Source organism: Pteropus medius, unplaced genomic scaffold, assembly GCF_902729225.1.
Source record: "Pteropus medius unplaced genomic scaffold, Ma_sr-lr_union100, whole genome shotgun sequence".
NCBI classification, from domain to species: Eukaryota; Metazoa; Chordata; class Mammalia; order Chiroptera; family Pteropodidae; genus Pteropus; species Pteropus medius.
Genome location: NW_024349799.1, coordinates 11,135,421 through 11,162,359, shown reverse-complemented (window position 1 = coordinate 11,162,359; position 26,939 = coordinate 11,135,421). Strand labels below are relative to the sequence as shown.

The window sequence follows — 26,939 nt, the reverse complement described above, 5'->3', positions numbered from 1 at the left end:
TGAAAAAAGTTAAGGGATTAAGAAGTATACCGTTTTCAGTTATAAAAACAGTCACAGGGATGCAAAGTACAGCATAGGGAATATAGTCAATAATATCGTAATAATTATGTATGGTGTCAGATGGGTACTAGACTTATTGAGGTGATCACTTTGTAAGTTATATAAATGTCTAATCACTATAATGTACACCAGAAACTAATATGATAGTGTGTATCAACTGTAATTGAAATTTTTTAATTAAAAAAATAATAATAATAAGTAAAAATCTTATCAGCTTAATACAAGCATAATGGTACCTACCTGAATTTTGATCCTGGCTTCTTGAAGGGCAGCTCTCCTACTCTGTGTGATGTCACAGTCCACACCCTAGACAAGGTCTTTCATCTCTTCTTGGTTTGACTCTCGGGTTCTCTTTAGACTGTTGTCACTTCAAGATATAAATGGGGGAAGATTTCACCTTCATTGTCCACGCTCTGACTTTACTTTCTCTTCTTCTACTGTAGTCATTGCAAGCATACAGTAGTATTAAGTTAACAATTAAACTTTAGTACATTAAGAGGGAAATAGGAGGTGTCAGTAATTGAGATGAATCTCACACTAACTCATGTTCCTCAGTTTTTACAACAGTTAAAAGTTTTTATAACAGTTTAAAGCATTGACATGGGATTCATGAATTTTCTGGGTGTCAGGGAACTGTGATCCCCTGGAACTGTATAAGTTAACTTATTTGATAAATATACATCAAACATTTCCTATGCATCTGGCACTGGGCTTGGTTCTTAGAGCATATAGATGCACAAGGAACCAGCAAGGACTTCATAGCTTAATGGGGAAACAGACAGTAAAAAAGTCCATAGTGAGTACATGGGGCTGTACATACCTGAGCTGGAAGCACTGCCTAGTCAAGTCCTGACACTAAAAAATGTGCTGCTGATGAGGAAGACAAACCATGTGCCCCAATCACAGTGTTTAGGTACCTTCTGTTTGCCTTTTTCTGATGAGACTTTTTCCCCTCTCCCAATTTTTTTGATTCTTTAGTTAAACTCTCAAAAGCTCCATCTTCCTCCTCATGCCCACTGGTTGACCAGATCCAGCCTGCATCCAAGCAGGTCTCCCGGTTTGCTCAATGTAAGTATGTGGTCTGCTTCATACTTGGGTTTGGTCTGCTGCAGAGGGGAGCTGCAAGAGCATGCTACGTCCATCTCCCTGCTGCCTGTCTTACTACCCACAGACTAGGTCCCTCCACATGGGGAGCTGATTACAAAGACAAAGGGGATTGAAGATGCAAATTCCAGGCTAAGCTAGACCTGTGAGCATTTGGAGCCCAGGCATCTTGTGGGCATCCATGCTGGGGCCACCACATGTGGCCAGTGGTCCATTCCCCAACCCATTTAGGTTCTATTGCTGTCCCAGTCCGGAGTAGACCTTGAGAGCATAGATGCTGGAGCCAGACTGCTTGGGTTTGACTCCCAGCTCTGCTATTACTAGCTGTGTGATCTTGGACAGTTACGTAACCTCCCGGAGCCTCTGTTCCCTCATCTGTAAGATGGAGATAATAAGAGCACTTACTTCCCATGGAGGCTTGTCATTAGTGTTAAATGAGTGAATGTGTATAAATGTATGCCTAAAGTAGTAATGGTATGTAAGTGTTAGCAATTATTTACTCAGTAGGAAACAGTATGAAATACACAAAATGAATAAGACCTGATCCTTATTCAGGAAGCTTATGTATAACTAGAGAGATATAAACAGCTATGGTCATAAGTCACTGTACTACAGGTAGAAGATGATATTATTAGAGAATAGGTAAAGCATGAGAAGTGTTGAGGAAAGCAAGAGGTGACTTTTTGCTTGGGTGGGATTCAGAGAGGGCTTCCTGAAAGAGGGTTAACATTAAGTAGAGACTAAGGTGGGGAAAAGGGTAATCGGCAATGTCAGGGGTATGTACAGAGAACAGCAAGTTGATGTACCAACCCTAATGCCAGTATGAGTAAAACTTTGTCACACTCAAAGATACAAAGCTGCTTTTTGCTATTTGAGGACCTCTTAGCTTGGACAATTAGAGCTGGCTGCTCACGTTCTTGTTTTTTTCTTTAGGGGCCGTCAGTCTAACCTTTGACCTGAGGAGCCTCTCCTGTAGCCTGAAGGTGTCTGAGGATTGCCAGACAGTGACCGTGTCTCACTTCTCACGGTTCTATCCCTGGAGTCATGAGAGGTTTGCAACCTGCCAGGTCTTATGTTCCCAGGCCTTCTCTTCTGGGCAGAAGTACTGGGAAGTGGACACTCAGAATTGCAGTCACTGGGCAGTTGGCGTGGCTTCCTGGGGGATGAGCCGTGACCAGATCCTGGGAAGGACCAGGGACTCCTGGTGTGTAGAGTGGAAGGGGACTAGCCAGCTCTCTGCATGGCACATGGTTAAGGAAACTGTCCTTGGCTCAGAAAAACCTCGGGTAGTGGGCATCTGGCTGGACCTTGAGCAGGAGAAGCTTGCCTTCTATTCAGTGGCTAATCAGGAGAAGCTTCTGTTCGAGTGCCCAGTCTCTGGTTCCTCTCCCCTGCACGCTGCCTTCTGGCTATATGGCTTACATCCTGGAAACTCTCTGTCTATAAGGCCTGTAAAGGTATAAAGGTTCTCTGGAGTTAAAACATGGTGGTTTCCTGACCTTTTTCTCTGCCTTCAAGCAGGGTAGCAACCTGACAAGAATCTCACTCCCGAAGTTAAGGGGTACACGTAAAGGGTTAACTCTGCAGACTTGGGATGTTCAAACTCTGCACATTCCAAAGAAAGGAAGGGCCCTTGACTGGCTCCTGGAAGATAATCTCTAATCCCTGGAATATCCTGCCTGCTAAGAGTGACTTTGTTTACCTGGTAACCTTAGGCCAGGAGGTTATCAGCTTGACCTCTGGAGGAGCTGGAGACTTATGTTAGCCACATGAGCAGTAGGGCCTGCCTACATGACTGACCCCCAATAAAAGCCCTGGACTCCAACACTTGGGTGAGTTTTTCTGGTTGGCAATACTCCTTGCACGTTGTCACCTATTGTTGCTGGGAGAAATAAGCATTGTCCATAGAACTTCACTGGGAGAGAATAATTAGTGTCTCTTGGGTCCTGTCCTATGTGCCTTTGCCTGCTGCTTATTTTAATCTGTATCTTTTCACTGTAATAAACTGTAACCAAGAGTATAACAGCTTTGCTGAGTTCTGTGAGTCCTTCTAGTGACTCTCAGAATCTGAGAGTGGTTTTAGGGACCCGCCAACACAAGGGGCATATTATCAGTCTCTGTGTAATAATATTACCATAAACTTAGTGGTTTCAAACAACACACATTTATTATTTCAGTTTCTGTAAGTCAGGAGTCAGGGCACAGCTTAGCTGAGGCCTCTGCTTCAGAGTCTCACAAGCTGTAGTCACGGTTTGAGCTGGGGCCACGGTGTCATCAGAGGCTTGACTGGGGAAGGATCTGCCTCCAAGCTCACATGGTTGTTGGCAGCATTCAGTTTCTCATGAGTTGTCAGACTGAGGGCCTCAGTTCTTGTTGTGTATTGGTTTGATATATTTCAATTGTTTATGACTTAAGTGAAGTTGTTTTAATACTGTTTATGGCAAAGACAAAAAAATATTTTTAGAAGTAAAATTGTTTTGATATAAAAATAAAGTAAGTCGGGATGTCATTATCGTATCTGTAGGATGTTGATAAGCACTCAAGCTCAGCTGTTACGGCCCCTCTGGGGGCTTATCAATAAGAATATGTGAAGAAGCAACTATGGCAAGAGGACACTTAGACTATAAATACTGAGAGTTTGCAAGGAATATCTGAGAGTTTCGGTCTGGGCAAGGCAATACTTTGCTGACCTGAAGAGCTTTCCGGACATCCTTGGAACATTAACTCCTGCCATGGTAAAGGTGACTCTTACCAGCAGTGGAAAGAGATCATCTTGCCTAATAGTGATGCCATCATTCCATAGCAATGTGCTCTAGCAACAGGGACTTTTACTTTTGCACTGGCAGCTAATGTCAGCTCCCGGTTGGCTAAGTCTTCTCTCCCAAGTACCAACTGGTATAAAGGTACATCTCAACTAAATTGGGACTTCATTCTTTTCATCTCCCCTTTCCTGAAACAATAGTGTAATTAATCTCATTGGTTTAGAGAACGTTACTTCTTTATTGGCTTATTAAGAGACTTTATCCTGTATGCTATTGGCTGGTGAAATTATTATAATTCCCTCAGTGAAGCTGTGTTAAACAATTGTCAAAGACAAACTCAGTCTCAGCATAATTTGTCCCCAAAACAAAACAGATGGGGTGGGGGGTGATCATGAGTCTTACAGTCTGGCCAGCACAGGATGTCATTTCATACTTGATTTCCTCTATTTTTAAAAATCATTTTGTCATAAAACAGATGTAGAGAACCACATAAAACACGTGTGGAGTGGAATGAATTCCTGTAAGGTAAGCACTCTTGTTAACTACCCTTCAAGTCAAGAAATAAGAGCTTGCTACCTACCCAGAAGCTCCTTTGTGGGCCCCATCCCAATCCCCAAAACCTCCTTCCACCTGAAAGGAATCCTAACTTTTACAGTGATTACTTCTTTTTTTTACTTCTTTTCTTTAGAGTTATGCATCCCTCGCCACAAGTTTATCTTGCCCATTAAAAAAAAACAAAAACAAAAACAAAAACCCTCATATCTTTTGCTTAACAGCTTTGTTGAGATGTAATTTCCATACTATAAAATTCACCTATTTAAAGTGTACAAATCAGTGTTATTTAGCATATTCATGGAGTTGTGAAACCATCACCATAATCTAATTTTAGAACATTTTCATCATCCCCAGAAAGAACCCTCATACCCATTAGCAGTTGATAAATCTTCTTCTAAGTCTCCTAATCTACATGCTTCCCCCTCCTTTTCTGTTGCTTACAGTTCACATCTGTAGGACCCCAGGCTGCATTAGCACCTATTTTAAAGACGTGGAAATTCAACTCTGTTAGACTGGGTTGAGCCTTGCCACACAAACCAGCCAGGCAACCTTTGACAATGCATTTAACTTCTTTGTCTCTCTTTCCCCTGTAAAATGGAAATCATAGTTATTTTCTCTTCCTTACCTTCCTTCAAAGGTTGCTGAAAGAATTAAGTAAGGGTTTCTGAGAAGATTGGGAAAATGCCAGGGTGATTATAACCATAGAAACAATGACAACTATATTTTACTCTCACACACTTTGGTCTCTTAACATTTTGAGATTCACACCTGAGTTTGGTATGTATGCTTGAAAACGGGCAAGCAGAATATTTCTGCAAGATCTTCTAATTTTGCTCTCTGAGCCTCATGACCACCCCGTGTGATGAATTTTACTATCCTTCTGTTAACACACAAGGAAGCAGAGGCCAGGGCAGGGTCAATCAGCTGAGTGTGGCAGAGCAGGGACCAGGCCCAATTTCCCCACACTCAAGTCTCTAACCTTAATACTCTCTGATAAGGTTCCATGCTGTGACCAGGACCTGGCGTTCCAATCTGATAGGACACAGCTAGCCCTAGAGCCATGAGGTGTTCTTTTTTTTCTGGTTGTGGTTGGTGGTGGTCCTCAGTATACTGGCCTTAGGTTGTCCAAGCAAGGACAGGGCGTCTCTCTGTGCCAGATGAGCATTAAAAGGCTCTATGTTCTCACTTTCTGCATTATGGAGCTTTTATCTTCTCACCCAGAGTCACCTTGATGCTCACCTTTTAAAAGTACTGAAAATTTAAAGACCAGGGATTTAGCTTCTTGAGGCTTTGATTAAATACCATCCTCTCAAGGGGTTTGGATAAAGGGGGCTCTGTGAGCATGGGGTTTATCAGCTGGTCACATGCTTTCCCCCAACTGGAGCCTAAGCACAAGAATCATAAAGGTAGAGAATAAAGGTTATCACTTTTGGTTTCCTTGCTTTTGTCTTGAGCTTTCTGTCAGTACAACCCTTTCAGTACACTGCGGAAAATGGCACCCTTCCCTGGCACAAACATACAATCCTCCAAAGGAGAACCGAAGTTGAAATGCCTCTTTTCAAATGGAGATGGAGGACCTCCCACTCGGGTCTGCATTGTTTCTGAGAGGAAATTGTCCCCCCACACATCAAGCCTGAAAGACTTCTCAGGGGATGAAGGCTCTTTCCTTGGGGAGAGCACCAGGAACTCCCCCATGGGCAGCTTCTCACCCTATCTGGAGATGTTTCTCTCAAACACTTGTGTTTTCTTTCAGGCCTTGTCTCTTTTAAGTGCTTTTTTTTTTTCCTGGGAGTCCAGGGAGAAAGAGGTAGTGTGATGTCAGTGATGAGGGCTACCTCTGTGTATTTCTCCTCTTCTCCTCCACCTCAGACACATACTCACACTCACCTGCTGGGGAGGAAGCTACTGGAAGGTACTTGTCAAAGAATGTCCAGCCTAAGAAAAAGTCTTATAAGAGTTTATTTGAGCCAAGCTGATGACAATTGCCAGGGAGAGGACTGTAGATGAAAAAGGGGCCACATACTAAACCTGACAAGCTCAGGGGAGGCCTGCATGGTGGGCCTTACAAATTCAGGGACCAAAAGTAACCACAGAGGATGGTCCGAACATAAAAATTCCTGACTAAAAGTGAACTGTGACAGGTAGTCACATCCTGAGCTTGTAGCTCCCTTGACAAAGGTCAATATTTACCTTAACTGAGCCTGTCCATGTCTTTTTGCACCTAAGATAATACACCCTTGGAATATCAGAGTGATCCCCTTTTTCTGGACCCCTCAGGGTACAGCCTCCCACCGGAGCACGAGCCCACAGAACCCCTGTTGTTATCTTGTTGCCCATACACCATCTCTATGTGTGTAAATGTTAACTAGCCTGTACCCACCAATGTAAAAGTGTGTGTCTCTCCATTTTATTTTCTATCCAATCTCAGAGATTTCCGCACGTTTCTTTCTCTTACCTCCCTAATCTACCACCGATGAATTTCATATAAACCCTCAACTGCTTACAAGTCTTCTCCTTTGATTCTAACATAAAATAGGCTGTAAAACTACCATTTTCTGGAGCATTTTCTCAGTCTGTTAAGATTTTGCTTCCTGGCAATTGTCGTAAGTTTGGCTTAAAAAAACTCCCAAAATTCTTTTTCTTAGGCTGGATATTCTTTTTTTAACACACTGTTGTGCCCGTTATTGGGATGCAGGGCTTTGGGTTCCTGGAAGAACTAACTACCTGCTGAGCAGGAAGCCACCACCTTCGTACACTCACAGCAACCTCCAATACAGTTATATCTGCCCCTTGCTTTTCCTCAAATACATTTTTTTTTTCTGGAAAATTTTAATTTGAAGTCTTTATTTCCTAGATGATTGCAGAAAGAAACCGTGAAATGAAACGATGTTGCTCTCTGGGGAGACCTCTCAGGCCCTCTAGCTGTGATAGAAGAAGTCCCTTCCCCAGGGTTAGGTATCTGGGGCTTTTGAGAGGAAAAGGAGAATTTTTCTTGGTATATGCTCAACTCTATCATCTTGCACTCCCTCAGCCCCAAACCCCAAATTCATCCACTTGCATAATTGCTGAAAACCCTAATCACAGCATGATTGTCCTTCCAGAGGATTGCAGACTTCTTTAATTATACTTAGTTTATGCTAAAGATTTATTTTTAATTTGGGCTTTACCTTCCTAATCAGGCATAGTATTTTTAGGACAGGGTTTCCCAAGCTTCAGTCTTTTATGTGCCACGATTGGTTACATCTGTATGTCTCCTGTACCTTTTTTTACTTATTTTTTTTCTCCTAAACCGATTCACTTTTCTCCCTTCAGGTATATTTATTTCAAAAGGAAAATTAAAAATATATGTAAATGGAAACCAGAATCATATGTCTTAAAAAGCAGGGTAACCCTAAATATATGTGTCAAGGAAAACAAAACAATGTTACTACCTTGATACTATAGTCTGTGTAAGGCTCTGAACCTGAGGCTTACTCTCTCCCTCCCTCTCAATAGATTATCAAGTGTTAACGATGATTTACTGAGGCTTTCACCTTGACTTAATCAAGATGGAAAGATAATAGAAAAGGGAATATCTTTCTGGCCACAAGAGTCACTCTGATGTCCCTGCATCATTTATATTTCTCTTATTTTACCATGTCAGGAAACAGGATTCCAAAAATTGGTCTGGTGAAATTTGGAAGACTGTGTCTTCTTTCCCTGCTCAGTGAAATGGTCACCTTTATTTTTCAAAATATATATGCCCTGGAGGAGAAAATCTTATGGTTTTGATCACTGACAATCTCCAGGACACAGTGTCTGAGAACTACCATAGGATCTCTCCTCCTATCACTTCCTGTGCAATTAGTCACCAAGTTCTGACTGGATTCTGCCATCTCAAATCATCTCAATTCCAGTCCCTCCTCTTCCCTCTGCATCTAAACACTGGTTCAGACTCTCATCACTACTCTCCTGGATTATTTTAATTTGAGCCCCTCCAACTCTAGTCAGAACCCCTTCCCATCTAGTCGCATTCGGCTGCTGTGAGCTTTCCGAAACACAAATAAGATCATGTTGCTCCTTTGCTTAAAAATCCCCAGTGCCTACAGCAGAACGTTGCACTTCCTTGCTCTACTCTTTCCTACCTCTAGCCCCTGTTTCCTGTCATCCTCCCTCATACACCTTTCAGCCCAGCCACCCTGCTTTGCGTCATATATACTTTTGCACATCCACTTTGCTTTGCCTAGAGTATCCTCCCCTTGTCCAGAGAGAAGTCACCATTGAAAATGGTGCACGATGAGTTTAGATCAGATCAAAGCTGATCCACTAATACTAGGAATGAATAGTTAGGTCACTCAGGCTAAAACCATGGTCATTTTCCTAGGTGCTTTCTGGGGATATCTGCATTTTTGCTGGGTTATGGCATTGTGTTGCGTGGGGGATCATCTGTGAACACAGCCATGCAGAGAGCAGATTACTAGAAGGAATGGGACACAGGCACATAAGTCTGGCTGGTTTCAGCTAGAGCTGGGGCGAGGAGGGAGGAGGTAGAAAGAGATTTAGATTATGAGATGCTAACTTTTATGCAAGGTTTTTGAAAAGGGAGGTTTGGGTATGTAGATAATGATTTGGAGGATTCTGATGAGAGGAAGGATGGATGTCTAAAGATGAATTGCCTTGTCCACAACTTGCCTGCCATGATAACTCTGTGATGTTTATTACTGTGTCCCTAGCACCTGGCACAAAGCCTCAATATGCTGAAAACAATAAATATGTTAAATGACTTAATACACATGATATCCTACCTTAATGTCTCACTTAAAGTATTGCTATTCTTTTAAATATTTCTATTAATTTACTTAAAAGATATAATTATTAAATTCACTTTGACATTTTACAAAAGATGCTTGTACTAAAAATTAATTCATAATCTTTAATGTATTTTTCTATTCTTTGTACTCTCATCTAATATTTATGTATGTCAATTAGTTTTTAATTACCCAATTAACACATGAGCATGCTTGTAAAAGTTCAAAATTATAAGTTGCATAAGTGAACATATACTTAGTTTTTATATAGTTGTGATTATATATATGGTTTTATATTTCCATTTTTTTACCTATTTTGTAAATACTTTTCTATATCTTTAATAGTCATTAGTCTCAATGACTCCAAAGGTCCAATTATTTTATGTCATACTTAATTTAGATATTCCCTTTTAATTGTATGTTTTTCTATTTTTTAACTATTGTGTAATATTGCTATAAATAGAATATATAGGTATATGTATAGTTCTTTTGAATTATTTTCTTAGAATATATTTAATTGTGGTGATTTCTTTGCAATGATAAACAGAAATTATAGACTTACTATTCTATGGAATTTTTGGTTTTGCAGAAATAGCTTGTGGCCTAAAATATTTTGAGAATCACTGGTTGGTATATAAGTCAGCAAAAATTTTAATGTCTCTACAATGATTAAAAATTTTATTAGATCCGTTTTTGCTTATAGTGTTTATAATTTGGTAGCAGTCTAATCAGTTTACCCTTGGAAAGATAATGCAAGTCAGCAAATGAATTCCAAATTTTAAAGTGCAGCTGTTAAGGGTGATAATGTAACTATGAACTATGTGTTAAGCAACATGATAAATGCTTTACCTGCATCATTATTTTTTAATTCAATATATTGGGGTGACATTGGTTAATAACATGAGTTTCAAGTGTACGATTCTATAATATGTCATCTGTATATTGCATTGTGTGCTCACCACCAGTCTAGACTCCTTCCATCACCATATATTTGACCCCCTCTCCCCTCTTAATTCTTCCCCTACCCGCTTTCTCCTCTGGTAACCATCATACTGTTATCTGTGTCTATGAGTCTGTTTTGTTTGTTCATTTTGTTGCTTTCTGTTTCACATCCCATGTATGAATAAAATCACATGGTTCTTGTCTTTTTCTGTCTGACTTATTTTGCTTAGCATGATACTCTCAAGGTCCATCCACATTGTTGCAAATGTACCTGCATTATTTTATTTAATTCTGAAAAGAGCCCCTATGAGATAGCTCCATTTTGCTGACAAGGTTAAGGTTTTCCAGAGAAATTATGTAACTTGCCCAATGTTGCACAGCTAGTAAAGTATTGGAGATGAAATGTAGACTCCAGAGCCTGTGCTCTTAACCATTCCATAAGGAATCAAGGCTTTTATAGGGGAGGATGGTCTGAGAAGCTTCTCAATATTAATTATCTCTTAATTGAGGGCATTTGCTTTACAACCTGTATCTGAAAAGAGCTTAAGAAGATTAAAAGAAAACTGGCTGCAACCTCAGCAGATGAGGATCTTGTCTGGAAAAATTTCCTTTCAACATGGTTAGTTATAATCAAATGCCTTTTGATAAGTAATTGTGCTGAGTGATGTACCTTCTAGCCAAATCAAGCAAACAGACTCTCCGTCCTCTAGAGACTAATCCATGTGACTATGCAGAGGACATCGATGTTTGAACAATGAACCAAGAACAAAGCATTAAAAGGCAAGATAGAATACTTACCCTGTATTGAGGCACTGGACTTTTCTGCTATACCAGAGTGGACTTGGCAGGAAAAGGAAGACTTCCTGGAAGGAACGGGAGACAAAAGTGAAGAATGGGCAGATGATGGATGCTGCTTTGCGTTTGACAGACCAAAGATAGATGAGTCTGAAGGGTGGATTTGATGCCAATCCAAGTCTAATTTGGCCTCGTGCCCAAGACTATGTCTAACTCACCAATCAGAGGCCAGCCTCTTGTTCCACCCTATATCATTCATTTAACATACATATATCTTCTACCCAGCAGGCCTGCCCACTGGCCCTGGGTGTTTCGCTGTCCTAAGACTCAGAGAGAGGCTATGTTGCAAATTCCTCCTTTGATAGGCATAAAAGATGGATCCTTTTGTTAACCTGGCAAAAGTACTTTGTTTAGACATCCCTATGTCCCCTGCGCAGTTGAGGAGACATGAAGTCTATCTTGTGATGGTAGAGCTCCTTCCTAGCAGCATTCTAGAGGAAAATTCCATCAGCACCTTTTAGATATCAAACTGTCCTCTTGGCTTTATCCAATCTACTTAATATACAGTAATCAATCTGTAATAGCCCAACAGTAAATTCCACTGCCGACAACTCCATTCTCTGGCTTATGTTTTGCTGCACTGTGTGTCATCCTGTGGCTCTATTTTTAGGCTCAGAGAGGGGTACAAAAGTCACTTCCCGCACAATTTATTATATTTATTCAACATTTATGTATCACCGACCATGTACCAGGCCCTATTTCCTATTATGTTTTCCTATTATACTAACTCATTTAATCTTCATAATAATTCCATGAGGTGTCATTCCCACTTGATAGCCGAGGCTACAGAGAAGTTAAGCAACTTGCCCAATGAAATAATTGGCAAAGCTGAGGTCCAGACTTAGACAGGCAGACTCCAGAGTCCTTGCTCTTAACCACAGAGCTATGCCATCTCCAGGAGAACTTCATAGTGACCCCTGATGGATGTCTTATTATGAGAAGGGTATAAAGCTCAAGGCAAGACAGGAGATTAGACCTTCAGAAATATAGCTGATCAGTAGATGAAGAGGGGCTGTAAAAAGAAATTTACATTGCCTGGGAGGCACTTTCTGGCATGTTGGACGCCCCCCTCCCACTTTAGTGAGTGTTGGCCTCTGTTTATACCAAACCGTTAGTTGCTGCCTGCTGTACACTCTTGCTGATTTTCTCCTTCCTGCACCCCTTGAGTCTGGATTTTTTAGTTTTATTTACAAAGGAGTTCCCAATATTATTTCTGCAATATTCTCCCCCAAATAAACTTTTCTTTCTAGTCCTCTGCCTTCCAGACATTTTCCCATGCGAAAGCCTTTACCCAGTACACATATGCACCACAACAAAGACTTGTCTTTTCTCACACTCCTGGAGAAGTGTGTGAGAATTAACATTGTCACCACAGAATTAACGTTGTCACCATTGGCAAGATGATGCAAAGCTCTTGGGGTCAAGATTCTCTACAAAGTGTTGCCTGGAGTGAGCAGTGGCCTAAAGAGTTTGCCTCTCTGTAAAGGGCTTTTGTTCTTTGTGATATGATATTTGTGTAATTCATTAAAAAATTTTTTTTATGTATTTATTTGAGCCAAATTGTGACAACATATGCCAGAGAGCAAGATCTGAAATGCTCCCTGTAATTCAGTTTTGTTTTGTTTTTTTAAGGAAAAGCTTTTTCACATACATGATTTCATGGGATCCTCTAAATGACTCTATGAAGTAGAAGGCTGGGAAGAGATTAAAGACTTCATTTGAAGACAGGAAACTGAGGCACAGAGCGGTAATGTGACTTGCCCAGAGTCACACTCTGGGCATGGCAGAGCCAGGGCTCAATCTTAGTTGCACTGCCTTTAGCAATTCATGATATCTCTTGTTTTTCTTATCTACAGAGTAGTGGAATTCTAATAGGTACTCTGTAAGGGTCTTTCCAACTCAAATATTTTTAATACTCAAATTTGGAGGAATACTTTTCTCTGAAAGATCACATAAGCAAGCCTCCTGAATTTCACATTTCCATACATCTTATTTGCATCCATCCTGGACTATGACTTCATTATCTTGCAGTGAGCAGGAAGTGCATCTTTCCTGTCTTTCCTTATATCACAGAGAGAGTGCTTTTTTGGAAGGGCTTCCTCCCCTATGCTCATTAGGGACATCATATAACTAAGATGGTGAAATTTTTGATAAACATAACAGCATATTTGCCTCAATACCTGCAGATTACAACTTTTCAGTGAACTTTATGATAATGATACCTGAGATCAGTAGAAGAAATACCATGAATCTGGAACTGTACCAAATGCTTGACATGTATTATCTTATTTATTTTTCACAACCACCTGAAGAGGTAGGTATTCTTATCATTACTTCTATGTTACAGAAGAAGGGACAGTCTTGGAGAAGTAAAAGAACTCACTCAGGATCACATAAGTATTAGGTGACTGACTCAGGATTCAAACCCAAGCAATTGTCAGTAGCTCTTAACTTGCTGCACCAGACCACATGGCCTCTCCTAAAAGAAAAGAGGATTGGTGTTATGTACATTTTATTCCCTTTAAAAACTCACTATGTAACATTTAAGACATAAAAAAGCACATTATGCACAGATAGTGTTTCCTCATTTCTATCTGTCTATCCGTCTCTGCCTATCTAATCTCACTGTGTGCCAAGCACTATTCTAGCTTTAGAGATGTAGCAGCAGATTCCTCCAGATGGAGCAGATCAGGAGGAAATTAGGCAATGTTAGAAAAATCAGTAAGAGTGCCACCTATGGGCCCAGCACCACGCTGGGCAAGCCTGAATAAAGAGAACTATCAGAAGACACTACCTAAAGTAAAACAGAAAGTCACTTAGTTTGGCTTAGTATGGCTTAGACCAGGGAAAAGTCTGGCTACAAAGAAATGAATCTTTTTACACAGAGTAAGAACAAATCCTGTTGTTTAGAATTGTATTTTATAAGCATCACAGGCAAAAAGCAGCTAGGGTGGTGGGCTTTGGGTAGTGGAAAGGGATAAATCTTGCGACCCAGTCATTCTTTACTCAGTCATGCATTATCTGAGGACTATGTACCATAAGGTGGGGATATTGACGAAAACTAGGTAGACAGGTCACTGCCCTCCTGGAGCGTATAGTCTGGTGAGAATATTCCCACCTCGAATCACTGCTAACCTCTGACTATGTGACCTTGAACAAGGAACTTCTCTTGCCCCTGTTTTGTAAAATAAATGGGGTCAGACTAGCGCATCTGCCACTCAAATTCCCAGCTCAAACCTTAACGCTGATGGTTGCGCCCCGAGGAGGAGTGGGTAAGGCTCCTCCGCTGTGCGCTGCAGCAAGCCTGACCGCGGGGGGCGCTGCTCAAGCGGAGAGAACGTTCGCGTTCTGAAAGCGCTTGTCCCTCACGGCGCTCCGTCGACCCGGCCGCCGCCGTGCCGCCTCCCGCGAAGCCGGAGGAGTCGGAGCTGCCGCTGTCCCGGCTCTCGAGTGGGTTTGCAGCGGAGGAGGCGGCGCAGCGGGCCCGGGTAGCCGAGGCTCGGGCAGGGCAGCGGGGGAGGCTGGCCGGCAGCGTGGGGAGAGCAGCGCCTAGGGGTGGGCGCTCCCGGCGAGAGGAGTCCGCTCCATGCGTGCGGGCCGAGTACGGCCCCTGCGAGCCGCCGACATGAAGAAAGACGTGCGGATCTTGCTGGTGGGAGAACGTGAGTCCGCGCACCCGTGCTGGCGGTGGCTGCCGCGGCCCCTGCCTCCCCGGGCCTGCTCGCCTCTCGCCGCCCCGCTCTCTTCCATCAGCAAACCCTGTGTTCCCAGCCCCTTAACTCTTCCCTTCAGGTTGTCCGCAGGCGGCCCTCAACCTCTGGCCTCACCTGGGCCCTCATAAGACCTTCCTCCCGTGTCCCGCAATTGTCTTCTCAAGCCATGTCCCCATTAGCTTCTGACAGCCCGGTCTCATCCCTCCGAAGGTCCTCTCCTCCTTTTCTTCTTCGAGTCCTTTCTTCCTGGGCCTCAGCTTCTGAGGCCGCTCCTTTCAGACCCGCTCATCTTCCTTGAAGATTCCCTTGTCACTGTCGGGCAGATGCTGGAATAGGCAGACTGACCAATTGAGATTGCGTGAACCCGCTCCTGGAGAAGGTGGGGGTAGGGTGGGGTGCAGAACTATTCGACTTACGGACAAGGTCAGGTTTCGGCTTTTTTTATTTTTTATTATTTTTGCGCTCGCCGTATTCTCTCCCTCTAAGCATTGACTTGAAGCTATGGAGCTTTTTTTTTTTCTTTAACTTTGCCTTGGAATAACTCCTGGTACACTCGATATTTCCTCAAATTTACTCTCAACTTCAAGTTACACAGCGCTCAGTGAATGAATAATTATCTGGAGAGGGTCCTTTAGTTAAGAGAATTATTGTTACCCTAAAGCCTACTTTTCCCTCTCTTTTTAGTGTTATTCCGTAGCTACTTGGTTTGGAATAAATAATAACAGGCACCCATGAGACCTCCTAGAGATTCTTAGATTTCACCTTTTGAAGATATAAAGAAGGTAAAATGCCTTCTTTTCACTGTCTTGGAGAGAAAACATCAGGGACTTACTAACTCGGTTGACTAAAATAAGAAAGTGGACTGGTGAGGACTGGCTTGTTTGTTTTAAAGTACATTAGTTAATACTCTGCCATTGCTCTTTTGAAGCGATCTGTTCTAAACTCTATTCCATTCTAGAGAACCCCTTCCAGGTCACTGTGATACACTCCCAAGGAAGAAAACTAACACATTTTTACCGTCTTCTGTAGTGTTCTTTAATGTTCATTGAAGTCTCTGTGCACCTGCCATTTGGAGAAATCTTTCTTTAGAATCAGAAGTTAGAAGTAAACTTAGCCAGTTTGCTTTTTGAATTGCAGTTGTGAATTTTAGTCTTTATTTATAACTATATCTTAATCTGTATTTTGCATGGACTTCCTTGACAAAGTTCAGGAAGGTGTTAATTAACAACACATGGTTCATACTGATGAGTTTGGAAAAGCAAGGTAGGGAAAATGAGTGAATGATCGCTTAAATTGATCCTTAACTGTATCATAAAATAGTTTATAGTAATTGTTAATTCTCATTTTCTTAAAACAAAAATCCTATGTTTTATTACTAGTTTTGAATATAGGAAACACATATAATTAGTCTGTAAAACACCTAATTGAAATGCTATACATAATATAAAATATATTGTCAGCCTTAGGACATTTAAGTTAAAATGTTAACAGTATTATTCATTTATAAATACGTAAAATAAACATTTGTTAGAAAAATTACAAGCTATGTTTTGTAGAAATGAAAGCAAATAAGAGTTGATAAAAGTGTATATGCAAGTTTTTTGATCATAGTGTGAAACTTGACACAAGAAAAAGCCTTATTTATAATGTTAGGCCTGGCTGTAGCACCCTAAATGCTAGGTAAACATAAGTGTGACCAAGACTATTTTAATATTGATCTGGTACATACATTTATCAGGAAAATCACTTAGAAAAAAGTGGTATTAATTCAGTTGTAGTTTTAAGATGTTAAAGGGAATGGGGAGAAAAAGAAAAAGGAGCATCATTTCTGGTATTGTAAAGCCTGTTTCCTTCTCTATCACTTCAGCACATTTTATTGCTGTTAGTGTCTGTCCCCAAACCACACAGCAGCAGCTTCATTCATTCAAGCTCTGAAACAGTTGTGAATGATTTTAACATTCTGTTTGCCAAACTTGTACTGTAATCTGAGGGTCACATGGGGGTGTTTTTTTGGCCCATCCAGAATCTCGATTCTGACCCATCCAGGCTTTACTGCTAATTAATTGCTTAATATTTAGTCAGTGCTTAGATCAGAGAAGTTAGACTGTCTATAAATTTTAAAGTATTTTCAGAGAAAACCAAAATGTTTTAAATATCATCTGCACCTTATCTTAATTATCGAACGTATTGCATACCATTCAGGCCAAAACAAAAAATTACCACTCTTTCAACAAAACAAACTTTAAAAATCTTTAAAAATGCAACCACACAAAACTTAGTTCTTCAGGTTATAGCTTTTCATGGTTGAATTCGATGGCCAGAATTTGTATTTAACTAGATTTGCATTATTATGCTTAACAAATGTCCCTCTTACAGTAAAATTAGCGTGAGTCATATTACCCTTTTATCTGAATCATGTAGCTACATAAAAGTACATAAGATAGTTTTAGTTTAGTGAGGTCTTTTTTTTTTTTTAATTGAGATGTAATTGTTTACTACAAGTCAAGTTCATTAAGAAAGTGGAACTGTTTATCCTCTTTTTAATTGAGTCTGGTAGCTCTTACCGGATTTGTCAAACTAGTTCAGGCTTCCACTGGCTCTGGCCTAGGCTTTTGTAATACCTCCTTAACTGATCTCCCTGCTTCTAATTTCATTCATTCTCCATGTAGCAGACAGAGTGATCTTTAAAAAGTTCTCAAATCCTGTTACCCATTTTTAAAATTCGCTGATGATTTCTTCTTTCACTTAGAATAAAGTCAAAACTTTAATGCAGGTTTACAGAGTCCTTCACAATCTGGCCCTTGCTTTGCTCTTGAATCACTCTCCTTCATTGCTTTCTCTGCAGGAAGACCCTGCCTGACCCAGACATTATCCCCACTCCCCTGCATATTTTTTCACTTATTTTTGTTCTCGTTATTTTGTTTTCTTTTTTTGTTACTTGGATTAGAAAGTAAGCTTCATGAGGACAGGAGATTTGTCCTGTTTATTGCTATATCCCTAGTGCCTAGAATAGGCCTAGCACAAAGTAGGCACTCAAATAATTATTGAATGAATGAATGAGTTGAAGCTAGTTCGGTTTATTTAGACTTCACTTGTTTTCCAAACCACTCCCCTCAGTCATATAAATTTGATTATTCTCCTTTTTTAAATCCAGGCTGATATGGTTATTGTTAGGATTTGAAGGGGCAGCATTCATCCAGTCTCTTGTTCCTTGTCCTTAGCTTTATTTTGTTTGGGAGATTCCTGTATTCTGGCAGTAAAGTAGACCGGTGACTTACAATGACAATGCCATGTCTATTCCATGTCTTGGCTGCCAGGAATTATAGCCCTTGCCAACAGAGGTCACCTTCTCTTTGAAATACCGGAAGTCATCTTAGAGATTTGAACGGGTTGGGGAAAGATTCTTTAGCTATAAGCTGGGGATAAGAGTCAAGACACGTCAGGAATAGCAGTTATTTTAGAAAAAAAACTTTCTGTGGTCCTTTTAAAGCCATATTGTTCTCCAGTCTGGTCTTTGTTAGAATGATATTTGAAGATTAAACTGCTCAGTTTCAATTATACTGTGTTAGTACACAGTATATACTGGGTGATCTTCTGTGACCGAGGATGTTCAAGCATCTGACCATAGAGAGTCCATCCTACATAGTCTGTTCTATTCATATAGTCTGTTCTACATCATCCTCAGATATGTACTAAGACCTAACCTCCACTGTGATTTTTGGTCCTCTGGCACGAGTTGGGCACAGGTGTGGATCTGGTATGAAGGAGAGGGATAGACCACAGCATTAGTTCTTCTGCAGCCCACACTGTCTGCATATGGTCAATACAATTTTCCTTTGGAACAGTGCTCAGTTATTTTCCAAAATGCTAAAGTTTTCCAGTTAAAAATATAATTCCATTGTCACCCTCTTCCTCTCTGTGTATTCTAATTACAGTAACTTAGGAAGAGACACCAAGGCTTTTTAATAAAGCAGATAACAATGAGTAGGTTCTTTTGAAGCAGGCAGTGTTATTAAAAAAAATTGTCAATATGGCTAGAGTTGGATGGTAATTGGAAGCAGAGAATGTTATTTCCACTTCCTGAATATTAGGAATTTGCTGTCATTTAGAACTAGATGTTCAAAAGATGTGATGAGAAGACAAAGAAATTTTTAGCCTGGAAAATCTAGATAATTTGTTCTATAGTGGTGAATTATGTTTCCCATGGATGACCTACTTAGAAGCATGGAGTCTCAGAACTGTGGCAGTTGTGTTGAACTAAATCAGAAGGCCTTCTGTCCTTGGGGATAATGTGGCTGTGCTTTTTGTTTTTATAGATCACTTTAATATTTCCCATGCAAAAGAGAGGTAATAGAGACCATGAGATGGCTGGCTAACAAAGGATAATATTTTTGTCTTCCATAATAATATTTATATTAAATGCCATATACTTGTATTTTTATTTATAATTTTAACTATATATTTATTATAAAATGGTATTAAATAAAATATACTATGTATTTATAAAATTTTATTGGTACAGTAATTAGAGAAGAGCTTGGGACTTTGTTCCTTTATGGAAATAATTTTTATTTTCTAGATCAGTTTAAAATATCTAGTGTTTATACTCATATCTTCCATTTTAAGTGACCTTTTTGATTGTAGGCTTATGTAAATATTTTTTAAAACAAAATATTTTAAAATTTAGAATTTTAAAATTCTAAAATGTTTTCCTTATCTTTAAGGCACTCATTCATCTCTCAATTAAAATTAGCTTAAAAGTGGCCTATTTTAATTTTAAACCTGCTGCTTTATTTTTATTTTTTGGTGGTCTCACTCAAGGTTAGGTAGTAGGCATAAGAGAAACAAAAACCCCTATTTTGGTTCACTGAAGCATTTAACTAAATCACGTGTATAATCCTTTATTAAAATATCTATCATCTATCTCACTGCTCTTCCAAAAGGAAACCCAAAATAATACCAATGAAAACATGCTCATTTTCTCCCACATTCACTGTAATCTGTTTCTCTTGCTCTAATTTTGAATTTATTTTAAAAGAAGGAAGTTGCTCTTGGGATTTTATGTGAAAAAGATTCATGTTCTTTGATTTTTAAAGACCTTTTATTATACAGTTACCTCAGAAACTAGATGGAATTGTTTTATTGTAGTGAGTGCTAAACTGCCTCATATTCTTTAACAGCTGAGGCAAGATATAAATGAATAAATAAAAATGTCACACTCTGAAAGGTAAAAGTAGTACCGATATAAATAAATTGAATTATTCCCATTCTTTGGTACCACTGTCTTATATGTCTATATGATCAAGTATAAGTAAAGCTGTTTAACTGTTGTAGTCTCTACAATGCCTCCTCTTCTGCCAAGGTGCTTCCTTTATTGTTTCTGAGCCCTGCCCCGTTGGAATAGACCTGGCGGCAGGTTTCTACTTTGGCAGCACAGGCAGCCAGAACTGCTCTGATAAGCTGAGCTGTGAAGAAATCAGAATGTCCTTAGAATGTTGGTCTTTCTCTTCTGAAAATATTGCTGAATTTGTAGGGGATCCATGGGAAAAGCAGAAAGGGATTGTGGCTAGGAAAAGGGGTGTTCAATGAGTTTTAAAAAGAGAGATGAGGAAGATTTGTAAGGATTATGGAGGCGGAGGGTGGGAGCGGTGCTGGCGGACTTTAAAGGTAACACAGAACACCTGTCGAAGGCCTGAATTTTGTTAAGGGATCCTGAGCGATTTTGATTATGGAGCAACAAGTCCTTAACTTTTTGGAAACTTGTAGGCCTTTTAAAGTTGATGATTAACTTAATTTTGACCATTTTGTTTTTTGAACTGTGGATTAAAAGTTAGGGAGGTTTCTTTTGAAACTGGTGAGGGCCTTGTAGCGGTGAGATACAAGCAACATTTTAAAAAGGTAATTTTGTAAAGGGGATTATGAGAAGGATCAAAATCTTAAGGGTATTAAGGTAGGCAAAATTCTCAAAGACCAAGCAAGAATGAGACTTCTTTTCCTTCTGATTACCAAGGAGCATCTGAGTCATTGAGTATCTAATTCATTTTTTCCATTCCTAACATAGTAGATCAAGGATAAAATATAGAGATGTATAAGGTATCAAGAGAGTTCTTCAGAAATGGAAAAATTTCTGGAGATTTCTGGTTATCTGGACATATCTGTGCCGGTGGTAGTTTTGGGATTTTGGAGACACTAGGGACAAAGCAGACATCTCTACTGGGGCCAAAAAGGCCTAGAAGTTCAAAGATCACAGGAATTGTACAGGCATTAGATTTTGTAAAAGGTTTGTTTTAAGTACCTGGAGGTTACACTACTTGTTAAATAAATTACATTAAGTACAGAGCCCTGTGGACTTGATTGGACTTTACAACAGAGGCATTCTCCTGTGTGGTGATCCACAGAGAGCTCTGTTGTATGTTATTTGTCTTAAGACATCACCACTCTTTGCAAGGAATATTATTAGGGCTCCCTCCCAAATATATTATTCTTCTGTAGTATTAGTTGCCAAGAGTAAAAAAATAGAAGGTCTAAGTTCTAGGTTTCTTAATGCTGGATAGAGGACAGTGGCTTGGATCAGTTTAAATAAGATAACTATTTTGCCTTCGTTGTGCATAATTATCATGTGGAATTAGGATGGACTACTATGGATGTTGAGATGAATACTACCTTGAACTGGCTGAAGGTTTTGGGTTGTTGGGACCCTAAACAAGGCCATGATGAATGGAGTTATTTAAGGAAAAAAGTTATGAAATGCTGAATATAAGTCAGCAAGTTTTAGAAATTCCTGGACCCCATATTGGCTTGGTGAGTCCTACTTAGTTCTTGTAGATAAATAAATGTTTCTGCCAAACCATTTCCTATACATAATTAAACAGCTAACAGATACAGTGGAGATCTGTCTACCATTTCAGAGGTACTATAGGATATGTGACCTGCTGTAACATGCATCTTTTCATCTGTTAAGGTCTATTTTCTTGATGTGCTACAGGATACTATAGATTAATTATAGAATATAAGCATCGAAACCATCTATTCATTTTTTTTTAACTGATAAGAAAATTGAGGCCCACAGAGAATCAGTGACAACTCAGTGTCATTTGTTAATGACACAGCTGGTTCTCAAATCCAAATTTTCTGGTCCATTCCAGTGCTCACTTAACCCCTTTAAGTCAGACATCATCATCATCATCACAACAACAACTACCATATGTGTATTTAATGTGTGCAAGGTATACATCATACATCTGTCATCTTAATTAATCCTCTTACCAATTCAATGAAGCTTTTCAGCACCATATTGTATAGATGAGCAAACTGAGGCTTGATGACTTGCCTGAAGAAACACAGCTAGTAAGTGCTGGAACTAAGATTTCAGTCCAATTCTATCTGATTCTAAAACCTGTATTCTTTTTTTTTTTAAGTGAAATATTTATATAAACAGTATAAAGAATAAAGAACAAATACCCATCACCTAGCTTAAGAAATAAAACATTACTAATAATTTGAAGTGCCCCCGCCCATTGCATTTTACTCTTTTGTCCTCAAAAGTAGCCAGCCACAGAATTTCAAATCTGTGCCCTTAACCACTAAGCCATATAACTCCATTTACTAAGTGAATTTGCTAGGAGCTAGGGCTTCAGCAGTGAACAAGAAAGACACGTTCCCTGTGCTTGTAGAGTTTCCTGTGGGTGATAGTGAAATACTTGTTCCTTAGTCTTCCTGGGGGAGCTCAGTAGCTGGTGGTAAATGGCAAGTTTTCACCAAGGATGTATGGGAAGTCCTTTAGGTGACCATTGGTGATATTCTGTACTTAGGCAACCTTCTTAATACTGTCTTAAGAATGCATATGTCAACAGATTATTATTTTTTCCTCCTAGAGACCAAGGTATAGGCTTCTTTTATTAGCTTTTTGATTTCTTGATGTGTTTCTAGACTTCTGGGAGGAGTAGATATTCCCTTCTCCTCTTGTCCTTTGTGCTCCCTCTTCACTTCTTTAAATAGAGTGATTGAACTTAGCACTTGATTCATACCTCTTATGTGGCAATTTTACCTATCTTGTTTGATACATTTCCATATTATCCCCACATAGTATCTAGAACTAAACTTTATACTTAGAAGACAATCAGGTAAATACTTATCAAATGAACTAATAGTAAGAGTCTACACAAGAAAAGTGGGTAATTTAGAAACATAAGTTAATATTCAGTATATTCTAGTGTTTTTTCTAGTGTAGTCCAGGCAGGGGGCAAATGTAAGTGGAACTTATGCTCTTGGATAGAAGGTCTGTTACAGTGTTTCTCAGTTTTTTGAGCCATCTTTTCTTTTTATAAATGCAAAACTCTCAAGCATTCTGCATCCTGACAATTTTCAGACACTAACTGGGTGTCCTACAATTCAATTCAACTTTAACACTATCCTGAGCCAGTGTCAGATCCCACAAGTTAACGGGCAAGCTCCCCAACAAGATTACCCTTACTTTAGGCATCAGCTACAGTGGGGTCCCGAGACTACCCACAGTTCTTCCTGGGCAACTGCAAATTTGGGGCTTCCCATAATTCCCTTAGGTTCAATAATTCACTAGAATGACTCACAGAACTCAGGGAAGTTCTCTATTTACAATTACACAGATGAATTGCAAGATCTGTTCATAGGGCAAGGTAAAGGGTCCTAAGCTTGGGAACTTTTGTTCCTGTGGAGTCAGGGTTGCACCACCTCCCTGGTACATTGATACGTTCACCAACCAAGAAGCCCCCCTGAGCTTTGATGTCCAGAGTTTTTATATGGGACTTCTTATATAGGTATGATTGATTAAATTATTGACCACATGATTGAACTCAATCTCTAGCACACACACACCTCTTCAGAGGTTTTGAGGTGGGGCTGAAAGTTCTAACTGTATAATCACATGGTTGGTTTTTCTGGCAACCACCTTCTATCCTGAAGCTGTCTAGGCCCTCTTGTTCCTCTAATGAGTCAGGATATGAGGATAAACTCAAGTACTGTTGAAATAGACAATAACAAAAGACTTCTGTCACTCAGAAATTTCAAGGGATTTCGAGGCTCTGTGCTAGGAACTGGGGATAAAGATCAGATGTATTCTTTATTATACCACATCCTCCTTTAATATTTGAAATTTCAACATTAATTATTTTTTACTAAAAATGAACAAAGTAATTTAAAAAAATTTATTGCCTCGGCTCTTCAATTGCTTTTAAGAAAAGCTTTGAGTGGGAAGGTTCCAGAATCTCCAGGAGGTTGAACTAATTTCCCAAATGGCAGTGCTGAAGCTACAGCAATACTATTGTGCTTGGGCAAGGTGAAATGTCACATAGTTCAATCAGTCTGGTTGATGTGCTAGAGGTGTTTTACCCATTTGTATAAAATTGAAAAATTTGGTTCATTATCAAGTGTTTAAAAATATTTGGTTATTTTGTTAATTGTAGACTCATATGTTAATTATGTACCTTATATTCATAACAGTTTGTGGCACAGGAGTAGTTAGTTCAGAGAAGGAAGGGGAGGGCGTTAGTAGCCCCGAGATGTCTTTAAGGATGAGGTAGAATTTGAGCTGTCCTTGAGAGATGGTTAACATTTGAAGAAATAGAGGTAGAGAGAGAATGCAGTGGTATTTTAGATGAAGAAAACCATGTGAGGGGACAGGATTCATCATGGCTTGTTTGTGCTAAGATATAGTAGAATGACCTTATTTGAGCAAATCATGTATGTGGGAAATAGAGGGGTATGAGATTAAATAAACAAGCTGGGTTTAATTATGTATGATTTTCAAAGGCCAACAGTATGGTTTCATCTTGATGTGGTAGGTAATTGAGAGTCAAGGAAGGCTTTTGATCAGATGAGTTAGAAAATGAAAAGAATGTTTAAAAAAGATGGACTGGCATTTGCACTGTTAATAGATTAATGAAAGATTGGAGAAGTGGGTAGAAAGTTGGAAACTGGGAAGTTTTCAGTAAAAGTGTTGTAATTAGGAAAAAGTGGGAACAGAGAGGAAGAAATAAGTATTAAAAATTTCAAAGGAAAATTTGACAGAATTTGAATGCTAAGTACAGAGGAAGGGTGAATCAAAGATGGCTACAGTTTTTGAATTTTTGCTTTTTATCTGAATGTGTAGAAAGAGTTCTTTATTGGTGAAAATTTTATAAATCCATTGGAACGTAATCTCCATGAAAGTTAAAAGTAGGGATCAGTGGTATCCCCAGCACCTGAAATAGTGCCTGGCATATAGAAATGCTCAAGAAATATTTGTTGAAGAGATGAAAGAATGCATTTAACATGCCAATTTTTAGGTGAATTTCGGTTGCCATGTGTAAATTTAGAACATACCAATTTTTACTACCAAAAATGACTTTTGAAATAGTATGTTAACTTTTTCTAGTAGCAATAATTATATATTTATTATAGAAAGTTGGGAAAATACAGAAAAACCCAAAGAAGAAAGTTACAATTATATTTACTTCAGAGATAACCACTGTTGGTGTATATATCCTCCCAGGATTTTTTTCTATGCAAATACATATTTGTAGTGTATATGCTGCTTTATATCTGCATAAATATAATTTTAAAAAGTAAAGTGGAACAATTTGAGCCTCTGAATAGTGACAGTATCAGATTATAACCCGTGGAATAATCCATGAGACCATGCTAATATGAATCAGAAGGAAAGTTTTTTCTTACAGTAGAATGCAAAGTGATATAGAAGGATTGATAGAAACACATAATTTCAGGCAAGAATCATGAATGGCAGCTAAAACCAGTAGGCAAAAATTTGATGAGAAACAGAATAGTTACATAGTCTCAAAGTATCTCTTCATAAGATATCTATTAATTACAAAGGGAAAAATTATAACTTTACAGTGGAGAAACCTGGCAAACACCACCTCCTCCAAATGATGACACCTAACATCACCAGTAATGGAATAAATCGACTTTATCTCTCTTCTGCTGTGATTTACTGAGAAGGATGCAGTATAACTTCTGGGGTGTTCCTGCTAAAAGTGAAATTAATGATAACACCATATAAAGCTAATTGAGAGATAATTCTACAAATTAAATGGCCTGTATTCTTCAAAAACGTTAAGATCATGAAAGATAAAAAAAACATTGAGGATCTCTTTCAGATTAAAGGAAACTAAAGAGATATGACAAAAAAATGCAACATTTGATCCAGGATAGAAAAAAAGATTTTTCTTTTCTATAAAGGATAATAGTGGTACAAATGGTGAGATATATAAGGTCTATAGATTAGATAATAATATAATATTGTATTGGTGTTAATTTCCTGATTGTGACAATGCCCTGTGGTTATATAAGAAATGATCTTATTTTTAGGAAACATATACTAAAGTGCTTAAGGGTAAGGGATCATCATGTCTGCAACTTACTCTCAAACAGTTTAAAGATTAAACATATATGTAGAGAGAGAATGATAATGCAAATATGGTTAAATGTTAACATATGTGGAATTTGGTTAAAGAATAGATGTGACTCCTTTGTACTATTTTTGCAGTTTTTCTGTAAGTCTGAAATTTTCTCAAAATAAGTTTAAAAAAAAAATTGAACCAGAGCTGCTGCATTAGTCACCAATGAATCAGTGAATATTTTAATTAACTTATGTAGTATTTGTATATGCAGTGCTTGCTGACTTTAGGGGTCACTGTTTGTTTTCTTTGTTATTAACTTGTTAACAATATTTTTTTAAGTCTGGCATAAGAAAGAGCAGTGGCTTAGCAATCAAGAGATGGTTTAGTCTCTTAATGTGCAATGACTCTTTTAGTGAGATCTTGAGAAAATCACTGTCTCTGGGTCCCAGGTTCTTCATCTGAAAATTATTAGGGGGAGATGTATAAGGTGATATGGATGACAAAGGGCCTAGTAGTTCTGTGATTATGGGCTCTGGATTCAATGACATGGTCGGACGGAACTCAGTGAAATGTTTTTTGTCAGCCGCTTGGAAAAGGCTCAAGCCTTCTCACACAGGTCAGTTTAAAAGAACCATGGAAATCTGAACCAGAAGACACCTGTTAAACCATCTAACCTGTCCCTCCACCAGCAGTAGTCACTTGTTTGCAGCATATCCTTTAAATTGTTTTGAGCACTACTCTTCCCTTTCCAGCCATTTATTTTTTCCCCAGATATTTGACTTGTGT

The 26,939-nt window shown here is 39.1% G+C and overlaps 2 protein-coding genes and 1 long non-coding RNA gene across 12 annotated transcripts in view; 2 read left to right on the top strand and 1 right to left on the bottom strand.

The window, feature by feature from the left end:
* Window positions 1–10,415, top strand: part of RNF135 (ring finger protein 135) — a 29,138-nt gene extending 18,723 nt beyond the window's left edge. For both annotated transcript variants that reach the window (XM_039886025.1, XM_039886024.1), the window contains 2 exons: window positions 1,039–1,128; window positions 2,098–10,415. In XM_039886025.1, the coding sequence (XP_039741959.1) occupies window positions 1,039–1,128; window positions 2,098–2,627 (620 nt within the window). In that variant the 3' untranslated portion in view covers window positions 2,628–10,415. The remainder of the gene's footprint in view (window positions 1–1,038; window positions 1,129–2,097) is intronic.
* Window positions 205–15,137, bottom strand: LOC120620922 (uncharacterized). Of its 2 annotated transcripts, none has more exons than XR_005658032.1 (4): window positions 14,893–15,137; window positions 13,449–13,544; window positions 11,009–11,073; window positions 205–427 (listed from the first exon to the last, which is right to left on the bottom strand). It is a non-coding gene; the product is annotated as an uncharacterized LOC120620922 (long non-coding RNA). The 2 variants fall into 2 exon arrangements; XR_005658031.1 differs by lacking the exon at window positions 205–427 and adding an exon at window positions 3,465–3,595.
* The window catches only part of RHOT1 (ras homolog family member T1), a 53,527-nt gene continuing 39,309 nt past the window's right edge, over window positions 12,722–26,939 (top strand). For 3 of the 8 annotated variants that reach the window (XM_039886015.1, XM_039886014.1, XM_039886017.1), the window contains exon 1: window positions 14,565–14,727. In XM_039886015.1, the coding sequence (XP_039741949.1) occupies window positions 14,652–14,727 (76 nt within the window). In that variant the 5' untranslated portion in view covers window positions 14,565–14,651. The other 5 variants (XM_039886020.1, XM_039886023.1, XM_039886019.1 and 2 more) reach the window with 4 other exon arrangements.